General features: G+C 40.3%; 1 protein-coding gene across 2 annotated transcripts in view; it reads right to left on the reverse strand.

The window, feature by feature from the left end:
- The window catches only part of fras1 (Fraser extracellular matrix complex subunit 1), a 259,913-nt gene that overhangs the window by 130,087 nt on the left and 117,000 nt on the right, over positions 1-12,826 (reverse strand). For both annotated transcript variants that reach the window (XM_028577114.1, XM_028577115.1), the window contains exons 14-17: positions 8,459-8,602; positions 6,682-6,822; positions 6,400-6,540; positions 5,897-6,064 (exon numbers count right to left, since the gene is read on the reverse strand). In XM_028577114.1, coding sequence (XP_028432915.1) covers positions 5,897-6,064; positions 6,400-6,540; positions 6,682-6,822; positions 8,459-8,602 — 594 coding nt within the window. The remainder of the gene's footprint in view (positions 1-5,896; positions 6,065-6,399; positions 6,541-6,681; positions 6,823-8,458; positions 8,603-12,826) is intronic.

Genomic DNA, 12,826 nt, shown 5'->3' on the forward strand with positions numbered 1-12,826 from the left:
AGTCGGCCCGGCTGGTGGTGGCAGTGGTGGTGGGAACGAAAGACAAAAGGCCTGTCACCAACTGGCCAGGAGTGACGAGTGTGTGTGTGTGTGTGTGTGTGTGTGTGTGTGTGTGTGTGTGTGTGTGTGTGTGCCGCCTGACTTTTTTTAGTACACAGAAAATGCACTCAAGTATGTGTGTGTTTATAATTACTCCTCTCTGGATTCTTTCAGAGGGCTGTCAGCTGTATCCGGGTCTTGTGTACACTTTGCATGACAGCCACTGGCAGGAACAGACTGGAGCTCTACCTGAGCCAACACTGCAGTGCGTGTGTGTGCGTGTGCGTGTGCGTGTGTGTGTGTGTGTGTGTGTGTGTGTGTGTGTGTAGGCGTGTATGTCAATTTACAAAAATGATTTACCCTTTGGGAACACCTCAGTGTCAAAGCGGGGACCTTGATAAGTCACAGCAGTGTAAGCAGAAACCTCAATCTCACGTCACATCATCACCCAGCTACTTCCCTGCCACCTACCCATAAGCCCCTTCTTCTCCAACAAATATGGCAACATAATTGGTTAGCTGAGATGATAAGACAGACTACATGTTTCCGGGAACCCACCACCAAGTCTCATCTTGGACATACACACATTCAGTTCACACAAACCTTCATATCAACAGTTAAAAACCGAACACACACTAAGAGGCATATTCAATAGGCTTCCTGTCAAACATCTTTCATTAACAGGAGGAGAGAATAAGAACGATAGGCAGCCTCTCCTTCTTTTATTGCAGCTTGGATATCTAATTTGTTGCGGGCAGAAAGCGCATATTGATTCCTGTTATACCCAAATTTCTGCTCAGGCGTTAGTCATTGCGTCATCAGACTTTATCTGGTGCACGCGCTCAGAGAATCAGATTTATTATTGTGTTTTGTGCTGATAGGGTCATAATTTGAGGTGGGTGCAGTCGATGAGGTTGTGATTTAGTTTGGGGATTTGAGTGCTCCTTCATGCCTTCCACAAACGATCCTCCTGGTACAGTACAGGGCCAATCATTATATTAGTGCAGAAGAGAGTTATGTGAGCTACACAGCAGAAACAGCAGGAGGGTAATAGCTCATTCCTCTGAAGTGTCATCACATTGTTTCTGCTGTGTTATGGTATGCTAGAAGTCCGGACACTTAAATGAGAGACCATGGCAGTGGAGTTTCAGATACATAAACAAGGGCCGCTTCCCGTCATCGTCTCAATTGTCTTAAAGGTCCCATGACATGGTGCTCTTTGGATGCTTTTATATAGACCTTAGTGGTCCCCTAATACTGTATCTGAAGTCTCTTTCCCGAAATTAAGCCTTGGTGCAGAATAAGAGCCACCAGAGCCAGTCCCACAATGAGCTTTCCTTAGTATGTGCCATTTCTGTGTCTGTAGCTATTGAGGAGGAGAGAGGGGGGGGCAAGGTGGAGGGTGGGGGTGTGGCCTTGGCCAACTGCCACTTTGCTCCTTTGAAAGCCATGATGTCTCTCTCTCATGGGTGGGCCAAATTCTCTGGGCGGGCAAAGCAGAGAAAGGGAAGGTAACCTTGCTCCTTATGACCTCATAAGGAGAAGATTCCAGATCGGCCCATCTGAGCTTTCACACCTATCGCCATTTCTAGCCACTGGGGGACCATAGGCAGGCTGGGGGAACGCATATAAATGTTGAAAAAAACCTCCATAAAGTGAAATGTTTATGCCATGGGACCTTTAAGAGCTGATTCCTCTTTCTGCTGCATCTGTCATAGCTCACTAAACGTATCTCATAACTATCCTATAAGACAGTCCAAGTGTAAAACAACTGTACAGTATAACACCACAACCTTTATTTCACCTGCATGATATGTTTTCAAAATATGAATGCATTAACTGTTCTATCGAGCAGCATTAAACACAAAGACTGTATATAACAACCTCCTACACATCAACTATCTGTCTGCTCAGAAGGGCTGCAGACTGGAGAGGAGGGGGATTTTCAGCCTGGAATTTGCTCTTAGATACCTGACAGCTCGTCATCTCAGGCCCACTTAATGTGTATCACACACACACACACACACACACACACACACACACACACACACACACACACACACACACACACACACACACACACACACACACACACACACACACACACACACACACACACACACACACACACAATAGCCACCATTGTTCCCAATCGTACACCTGAACCCACTGACACTCCACTGAGGGAATCCTTTGTAACTTAGAATAGAGGCAGAATGGAACAAATGCTCTACATATTACTGTGAATAGAGATTTAATGAGACGTCATTTATCAAGTTGATCCTCAGCTCACTTTGTCAAGCCTAATTTAGGAAGCTTAGAGTGAAAGAAAAGTGGCAGACACAATAGCTGATGTACAAAAGTGACTCTGTGCTGTGACAAGCAGTTCAAATCCAATTTTCTGTATAACAAACACATTTTTTTCCAAAGTGTGAGCAGGAAAACAGCAAAATTCCAATATTAAATGTTTAGAGGGTGCTGAAATATAATAGAAATCACATTACTAAACATGCAGTTCAAGGCAGATTTTATTGTCCTATTACCCTTGCCACATGTGGATTTTTAAGTCACACCTAACCAAACATTTTCCATTAAAGCTGCTTTTTGACTTCATTTTCTGCTCTTTTTGCTGGTAAATCTGGTGTTTCTCCTTTGATTTGATTGTTATTGTGAATATTTGCTTACTACAAACCGTTTTCCATTTAGTGACAATAGCCTTTAACTTGAGCTTAAACCCCCAGCATTGGCTCAGCATCAGTCCCATGCGATCACACAGATGAATGGGTGTTAGAGGACGCTCCAATCCAACTACTACTCATCGATTTGTAATTGTCTCTTCCAATTAAGCGAATCCAATACTGCTAACGGTTATTCAATCCAGGAAGAGTAAACACAATTTTCATCGGTGCTTGGCCCACTCTAAACTTAAAAGTAAACTGTGGTGAGGAGACAAATCATGCTACAATCTAAATGGTGTCGGGTAGCCAAGAAATCTAGATGCACCCTAGTGGCAGCAAATGTAATTTGCAGCCAGGGGGTCTAGCATCTCTCCGTTGGCTTGCGAGCTGGAAAAACCAAACTCTGGCCGGGCCAATCACACTGTGTATAAAGTTGGTGGGCGGGCTTATGGCTGCTGCTGCTGCTGGTGAATAGTGGTCTTCTGGAAGACTTGGAGTTAAGCTTTTCTTTGAGAAAAGAACAAAGAACGGCACTGAAGTCATTCTTAAAAAAGGAAGATGTGTTCAGAGTTTTGCCGACCGGATACGGCAAAAGTTTAATCTATCAACTAGCTCCGCTGCCTTCTTTGTTGCTCTGCCTGGTTGTAGCGCTATCCTATTGCATGCAGTGGGAATTTGAAAGACAACCGTTTATCCCGCCCCTCGGATTGAGCCCTACCAATGGTGAGTTCCCAGACCCAACATCTTGATGTGGGTCTGGTTTGTCAGGCTAGGCTTCAGGCTCAATATCCTTAAAATCGCAAGTGATACAGACTCAAGATACAAGATGCAGAGATACATTCAATTTGCGGACTACTCAAGTGTGAATGAAGAATTTGACTTTCTGTATTCAGACTGTTTGACTTGATGTATTTTTAATTTTTTTCTTTTTTCTTTTTAAAAAGGAGCCCAGAGGTTTCTAAATATCCATTATTCAAAAGGTAAAAAGCATTATAATGATAATTTGTGCCAAGTAGAATCATTTTGTGACTCCTAAATAGGCGGCAAACTCCAATTTAGGAACTACTGTGACTGCTAGCAAACCAGCAAGGTTTTTAATCTCACTCACTTTCCTCACATAAGGAAACAACACAGGAACTGGAGGAAAAAGTACCAACAAGAGAAGCAACAAATGACAATGTTTGCGAACTTTAGGAACCCAGGAACCAACAAGCTAACAAGACAGAAGAAAGAGAAAACATTCCTCAGAGCACCCTGTAATTGACGTATTCTCTCACCTTGTAACACAGCTGCTCAGTGACTGTAAACAGACTGCAATGCTGTGAGAAATCCCAATAAACCTACCCAGAATGCAACCTGCCTGGTCTTCAAATTCTTCATATGTCCTTTGACACACTAAAATCAAAAAATACTAAGAAAGGCAGCAAAAGCATCCATATCCCCACACCCCTAGTCCAGTTTCAAGTTTTTATGATAGGTAATAGTACAATTCAAAAGTGCATGCTGTACTGAAGCTTTGTATTGTATATTAATTTCCCAAGGGTCCAGGTATGTCTGTTCACTACATCAACTGACTCTGCAACACTGTATGTACCTAGACCCACACCTCCTGTATCCTACATCTTCAATAGACTGTCTGTGTATACATGAAGTACAAAATTTACACTGCTAACCAACTAAACGAAGGCGTAGTAGACCTTTTTTTTTATTATTATTATTATTTATTTATTTATTTTTTCCTGCTCTCTGGTTTTTCTATGTTTATGGTAAGAAGAAAAATGTGAAAATAAACAATTTAAAAAAAAAAAAAAAAAAAAAAAAAAGAAGAACAGGGAGGTAAGACAATAGCAGAGCGGTGATTGTGGTAAATAGAATTTCACAGCACAGAGTTAGAGGTACGAGGGAGGTAAAGAAAACTGATTACAGTCTTTCTATCTCCATTTTCCTTTTCGTTGTTGTCCCGCTTCATTTAAAAAATAAAAATAAAAAACATCCCCTGGCATACTAGCAAGGAGTTGGTAACGTAGTTGCATTGGTGTGTGTGTGTGTGTTGGTAGGTGGGTGATAATTATTCTCTCTTGACAGACTATCCCCTAAAACCTAAAACCAACCTTAAAAATTAGCCCATTACATGCACAATTTCACAGTCACCAACAACCTAATCAGGTGTCTCCACACACACTATCTTCATTCTCCAAACAGTATTAGATCAAGAGTCCACACACACACACACACACACACACACACACACACACACACACACACACACACACACACACACACACACACACACACACACACACACACACACACACACACACACACACACACACACACACACACACACACACACACACACAACTCTACATACCTTCCAAGTAACAAATCAAGAACAAACGTGTGTCCAAACGTTTAGTATTGTGCCAACAGAGGAAAGATGTTAAGATGCTGCATGTTGCTATAATACTCTTTTTATAGTACATGTAGCATATGTGTATTGGCTTGGAGTGCAAATAACATTTACACTAGACTCTACTACACCTTTCGGCAATAAAAGATACGCAGGTATTAGTTGTGTCTTTGTGATGGGACATGTAACAATATGAACCAAGGTTGAGATTTTTATTTGAAAAGGTCAGGGCGAAACCTGAAATTCAATTAACATTTTGGCTGCCACCGATAATTATTTTAATCACTGATTACTCTACTGACTATTTTTTTGATGAAGCAACTCATTTTTTAGTCTATAATATGTCCAAGAATGAAGACAAATGCTCACTGCAAGTTTTTAGAGCCTAAAATGTTTTAACTGATTATTTTCAGTTCAGTTAAAAAGGTGAAAATCTCATCATAGCTGAAGCTTAAATCAACAAATGTTTGCCATTATTTGATAAATCACTACAGATAAGTCAAATTATTAGACGTTTGCATGATTTTGTTTGCTCTGTCATGGATTTTGCATTGTGTTCTAATTGAACTTTGCTTGGGCTTTCATTGGGTTTGAACAAAAGACTTCAGCGTTAATGATTACCTGATCTGTTTTGAAACCCAAAGGAATGCTTGGCTTGCTAATTGGGTGGTAACTAATTAACAGCCATGTCCAGCAGAGACACCCTTGCTCAGTCTTGCAGATACTGATCCTCCCAAATAAAGGAGCAAATTAAACCTTAGCTACTCACCTCGGCATGTCTGCATGTAATCCAGGAAACTGTGTGCAGGACACCCGGCTGTGCAGACGCCGTGCTGGTGGTGAGTGGACTGCGGCAGGAGAGCTTCCTCCGGTTTCAGACAGCGGAGGCAGTCTGAGGCCAAGGGTCCCACACAGGAACGACATGTGGGATGACAATCTAAAAGCAGGGGAGATGAAAGGTCAAAAGAGCAGATTGAAATCCATCAATCCATCGTCATGCGCTTATTCTGAGTCGGGTTCGGGCAGCAGCTCCAGCAGGGTACCCCAAACTTCCCTTTCCCGAGCCACATTAACCAGCTCTGACTGTGGGGATCCCGAGGCGTTCCCAGGCCAGGGTGGATATATAATCTCTCCACCTAGTCCTAGGTCTTCCCCCGAGGCCTCCTCCCAGCTGACCTGCCTGGAAAGCTTCCACCCAGGGTGCAGATTAACAGTGGAAATGTATTTATTTGTATAATCTTAAAAATGCTTAGATATACTGTAAGCTCTTACTGTGGCAGGTGTTGTCCTGGGAGTAGAGTCCCTCCCCACAGTCCTCCACACACTGGCCCTGGTGGAGAAGGCGCCCAGCTGGACACAAGGTACACTGGGATACCGAGGCACCCCAACAGGAAGCGCAGGAGCTGTGGCAGGCTGAGGAGAAAAGCAAAAGGGTGGAGCTGACCTGGAACTGTCTGTTTAAAGATGGTTACTACTTTCGCTCATTCATGACACGTTACTTGAAGAGCACTATAATTACAGCTATGTAGCATATGCGTTGAAGAGTTTGCCTACCTCTGCATCTGCTGTGGTTGTCCAGGTAATGCTGAGCTGGACACTGGGAAATACATTTCCCATGATGCAAAGCAGTCCCCGGGAGACAGCTCATGCACTTGGGGTTGTCAGGGAAACAGGAGGCACAGGACGAATCACAGGCTGTGAACCGAAGCAAGTGTTAATGACTTCTGGTCAGAATGATGAAACGCATTGTGCTCAAGCAAAGTCTCTTAATGAGTCTGTGAGGTGTGCTGATTCTCACTTTGTCAATTAGTGAGGACCACCACGGAAGTTACTGTAGTCCAACTTTTTGTTTCAACTGTTGGCCAAGTACAATATTTATCTAGTTGTTTTTTTTTTTAAACCGATAAGATATCAAAATTTGAAGTCTTTAAAAAGTAAAAATCTGTCCACAAAATTAAATAAATGAATTCCCAATTTAGGGTGTGTGTGTGTGTGTGTGTGTGTGTGTGTGTGTGTGTGTGTGTGTGTAGAATTCCATATTGACATGACACTTTCATGCACACATGCTCAAACAGATCTTTGCCTCCATCTAAACAGAAGCTGAAATCAGTGAGAGCTATTCCTACGGCATGCTGGAGGGGACAAAAAGAGAGCAGCATACAATCTAACCCAGGAAGCCCGGAGGAGAAAAAATTAGATGTTCAAAACCTTTTCAGCTCTCTCCGGGTGTTGACATTTTAAACCAGACCTCAAAGCACAAACTGGCAACTTCTAATGGATTTGACCTTTTTTCCAGAAAGCTTCGACATTTTCTAAAAGAGGGCTTCCAGTCCTCCATATAAGCCTGAGGAGATGAAGAGTCCCCACCCACCCCCGGTGCTTTTAACCAAAGAAAGAGCTTAGCTGTGTGCCGCTAGTTCACCATTACCCCGAGGGAGGCCTATTCTTGCTCTTCTTCATCTTACCACTCACAAATAGAAACCATCCATATTCATACAGGATCTCCTCATTCAAAGAGCGTCTGAATCCTCATTAGTGCAAGAGAGAACTGCTAATTATTGTACTTTTTAAAATTGTTTGTTTGCTAACTCTAGGTACTGCTGACTTATCATTTTGGCACCATGTGAAGTGGATGCTGGCAAGGAGCTCCATCGGGAGGCTGAAAAAAAAAAAACAAGCCCAAACAAACCTTCACCTCCAGTTGACCGCGAACAATAAACCTATTTTCTGTTTACTGCATCGGCACATTCCGTGACGTCTAATTTGTCTGTTTAAATATCAACTTTCACTCCTCATGAAGTGAGGCTGCACAGTGAACACTTTTCAGATGCAATAACTGCCGTTTTGTAAGTTGCTTTTTCCTCTTAAACGTTTTTTTCACATAAAAACACAGAATGACAGTATCACATATGGTTTATTCTGTATCTGCTTTTTGAAACCCTATGAAAGTATGAAGTGTGCATTATTTTTTTGTAGCCTACCCTATTTCTGTACATTTTAAGGTTTTAGAATTCAACTCTATGTTTCCTGTTATAGATATGGGAATTGAGAATTTTTATCTTATTTTTATATTTTAAAGGATAATAGCCAAACATTCAGAGAAAATGAAGTTACATTAAGATATTTTCTGTAAAAATGAATTTTTCTTCTGCAATTTGAAGAATCTCAGGTAAACAAGACTTGTGCCATTTTGCACACACATTTAACAATAATACTTTCTGTTTTTAAGAATCAGAGAGTCCAATTAGTGTGCCCACAGAAGCAGAAAATAGATTAGAATGCAATGCAGAAACAATAAAATACTGAATGTGTGTGAATGTGTCAACTTTACCGTAGCAGACGCCTTCTTGACTGTAGAAACCAGCGCCACAGTCAGGAACACATTCCCCGTCTTTGAGCAAGGCAGCCGGGTCCGAACACGAGACGCACTCCTGCTGGGTCGGCCCACGGCACTCTGAGCAGTCCTCATGACAGCCTGGTGGAAAGAATAGAAAAAAACTTTTACTGTGGGCATCTATTTACTGTATATTGTCAGTGTTAAATGCTCTTAAATAATAACACTTGTATCTATGTCTAAGCCCACTTAGTGCACATCACATACACTAGGGTGCTGCCAGTTGTTTCCATTCTTCTCCAGGAAATCATTATACTGTACACGATGCAATAAACGTGAAAAGCCTTTTAAACCATCTGCAATTTCAATTCCATTAAAACGTGACAACAATGTTACTTTCACAACAATAAACTGAAACATCGGGGTCATTGTGATGGATTACCGAAAAACATTAAAGGAGAAATCCGGCGCAAAATGAACCTAGAGGTTAATAACACATGTGTACCGAATCGACCGTTCTCTGGGATTGGTTTCCATGCTAATCTAATGTGACCAGTTTTAGCACATAATGACATAAGACTTCTTTTAGTAAGTGTCATTCGGTTTTTGTCATGACAAGTTAGGGTTATGGTTAGGTAGTTAGGGTTAGGGTTCATGGGTCATGACTGTGTCATGTCACCCTTATGTTCAAGTAAAGCATTACCGCTAAATCTTAGGAGAGCCTTGCGGAACTCCGAAGGGCTCATGAAACTTGGTAGTTCTTCCATGAAAATTCTGTTAAATAATATACTTGTTTTAAAAAAATGTGTAAAATACAACTATTTAGTTTTAAATATGTAGAATATTCTGCTCCAAATTAGATACATGCTCCACAATCACCAAATCATTTATCATCTCCTGAAAATACAAGCTAATATTTATATAAATACTATAAGCTAGACACAGATATGTAGGTGAAAAAAGGTAGAGTGAATGAGGTCACAGTTTAAGAGGTGAATGGATAAAGACCAAAAAGTCAAAAGTTGAAAAGAGGTTGAGGAAGGGAAGGCAATTCAGAACGTATACGTACACAACAGGACGATGAAACTTAATCAGCACCATTTAAGAAATGCTGCTGAGTATCTCACTCAATTAATGGAAGACGCCAGAAGTCAACCAAATATTTTATCGCAAAAAGTTACTTGGGAAGCAGCGTGAGATAAATCTCCTGATCCCTCCTGCTCTTTGAAAACAGATTTTCCTCATGTTGATATCTTCTCTCACTCTCCCTGCACGCTTCTCTTTATCAAGAAAACACACATTACCCACCAGGAACACAACGTACTACCACAAATACTTTACTCTCAACAAGATTATGTAATTTGAGGAAGATTTATTAAGTTTTAATTCCCTTGTTGTGTAACTATTTTTATTCTCCAGCATGTTGAGCTTTGGTGTTACTGAATTTCTGCTGCGCAACTCACAGTGCGACTGTGGTTGTCCGTTTTAAACTTGCTTGTTTGTCTTTTAATTCAGCAGGAGAATTTAAAAAACGATTTGATACATTTCAATACAATTTCAAAGTTGCTCTTCCTGCCTCTCACAAGCCTAAAGCTTGTGTTTGGTGTAAAGCGTGTGATTTACATCATGGGCTCCGATTGGAGAGATATTTTCTCCTGTTGCCGCATCCTTTGTTTTCAAATCCAGGAAGCTCACATTTAAAATATGTGCCAAATTAAATTATATTCTCTCCATAGAATTAGAACTTTTCACACTATACTTTTTTAACAAATCATTCTCTCTCAGCTTCCCTATGCCTCTTCACATGATGAAAAACTGCCCCCCACAAAAAGAGTTTCTCACAGTTTTGACTGTGGGTGGAAAAATCTGTCTTTTCTATCAGCGAGGGATTTCAATTTTTGATAGTTGGTGATTTTAAAAAAAAAAGCCCACTGATGGTTTTGCATGTTTCAGCCCATCGACTACAAATGATGTACACTTTATATTACTGAGGGTTACTTTCCAATCACTTTTTAGATCTTTCAACAGCCATTGGCTTTAGCTCATATCAGCATGGTATGAAAATCATCTTTTAGATGCTTTTTAATAAATTATCTATTATAGCAAATATGTATTTAATTATGGTCACATCCAGCATGTGAGTTGTAGTAAAAATGTTTTTTTCTTCTTGGTACATCAAGTGCCTGTGGAAAACACAACCCATCTTTGAAACTGTCAGAGTCAGCTGCTGAAAATCTTTGGCACACATCACTCTCAAAGGTTTGCTCTTTCCTTAAGAACTCAAAACCACCAAACGTCTTCAGAACAGCCTCGTGCAACTGTAGCGTGAGGTGACAAAGATGTAGCATTGTCAAAATTAAAAGGAAAGTACAGCAAATGTTCTCTGTTATTGAATATCTATCTCAGGCAGGTTTCAAGTCTCTGCAAGTTCATTTTCATACTGCGATGAGATGCGTGCAAACTAGCGACTGCCTGGGAGGAAGGGAATCAATCTAAAATGTAATATTAGTCTGTAAAATATGGATGGCAGTAAAGTATACACAATTTTTAAGTTGCAATCAGTCAATTGCAAAGGATTTAAATGAATGAGAAACTCTCAGGACATCCGAAGCATATAGAGGAGTAAAGTTTCTTGTTCGGTTCTGTGTGAAAAGGGTTAAAGTTGTCAGTGAAGGTTGGAACCTATCCTCCAACGTGACAGCTAGATTGACAGGTGAAATAGTTTTCTAGCCCACGTTTTGTGCTCCTCAGCTAGTTCCTATTTTCCTGCCCTCTCTCTCTCTCTCTTTCCCCCTCTCTCTCTCTCTCCCCCTCTCTCTCTCTCTCTCTCTCTCTCCCTCTCCCTCTCTCAATTTCAGTTCTGTGTTGCCAAAGCATAAGAACAAACAGACATATAATTATTCATTCATTCATTCATTCATTCATAACATGCATGAATGAAAAAAAAAGGAACAGGAAGAAGAAAAAATCGTATGGTACCTGTCACTTATTTGTGCACATCAAAAAAAAAAAAAGCAAAACAGCTGTTTCATGAGTGGATCAACCCCAATCCTCACCCCAAACACCAAAAGTGATCAGTACTAATATAAACAGCAACAAGGAGTAAATACATCAGATATAATAATACAAGTGAACAGGACTATTATGATATAACTGCAGATAATAAACAAATTCTGTGCATGTCCCTCAAAGGGTACGTTTAAACAATATTAAAGAATTAATTAAAAAAATAAAGACAAAGAAATCAAAGAATAACAAAAATGATAATATATACAATTCTCTACTTATTTTGCCTTATATTGTGGTAGGAGAAGACATATTTAGCTGCTAGCCATGTTGTGTTTTTATCTTCCCCTAATAAAAAAGGAAGCTTTTTGTCCTCGGTAGTGAAGCCTTGTTTTTTTTATGTCCTGGTGGCTCTGTGTACCTCTGAGCCAGCTGGTCCAGAGGGTGGACATCTGAACATTGCTGGTTGCTCAGGAGAGCTTTGTATGCATTGGAATTTGTATCAGCTTGATTTAAATGCTGCCAAAATTTAATTGACCTTTTGGATTTGAATTTTCAGAGGTAATATACAGAGTTCTGCTCTGCATGCATAGTTTGGGGTGTTTGGGCGACATTTAGGATAAAAAAAAGAGTTTTATCCCAGTTTTATATAAATCCTTTTGTTCTAGTCTGGTGTTGCCCAGAGTGAAATTGTAACTCTGGCTTTTTCCCTGAGATCTGGCTCTCTTCTGAAATACCATAACACTGGTCTTTTTCAGATTGACTGTTGTGCCCATTTCTGACAGTGCTGCTCTAGGACTGGGACAACAAAATTAGATCATCGGCATAGAGCAGGAACTTGATGTTGGTATCATGAAGTGTGAGACCTGGGGCTGCAGATTGTTCCAACATTGCTGCTAGTTCATTGATGTAAATGTTAAACAGTGTTGAACTCAAACTGCATCCCTGTCTCACTTCACAACCCCTGTTTAAAGAATTCTGTTCTTTTGGAGCCAATTTTTACTGTACATTTATTTTCTGTGTACAGGAATTTAATAGTGTCATAAACTTTACCCCCTATACTGCTTTCAATAAGTTTATAAAAAAAAGTCCTTCATGCCATATTCATCTTTTGGAGGTTTGTATTTTGTTATTTTGTTACTATAGTTAACTAGTTTGAGATTTGACTTTGTAGCTAATTCATCAAATATATTGTTTAAATCCTGTGTAGCCAAATTTACTCCATTTTTTGTGCATGGGTAGTTAGTAAATCTGTAGAGATTAAGTTTTGATTTGATTTCTGTACTGCCAAGTACAGTTAAATAATCATCTATGTTGCTGCATTTTTTCCATATATATTTTTGATGGAGGTCATACATT

This window comes from Perca flavescens, chromosome 5 (assembly GCF_004354835.1).
Source record: "Perca flavescens isolate YP-PL-M2 chromosome 5, PFLA_1.0, whole genome shotgun sequence".
Classification (NCBI taxonomy): Eukaryota; Metazoa; Chordata; class Actinopteri; order Perciformes; family Percidae; genus Perca; species Perca flavescens.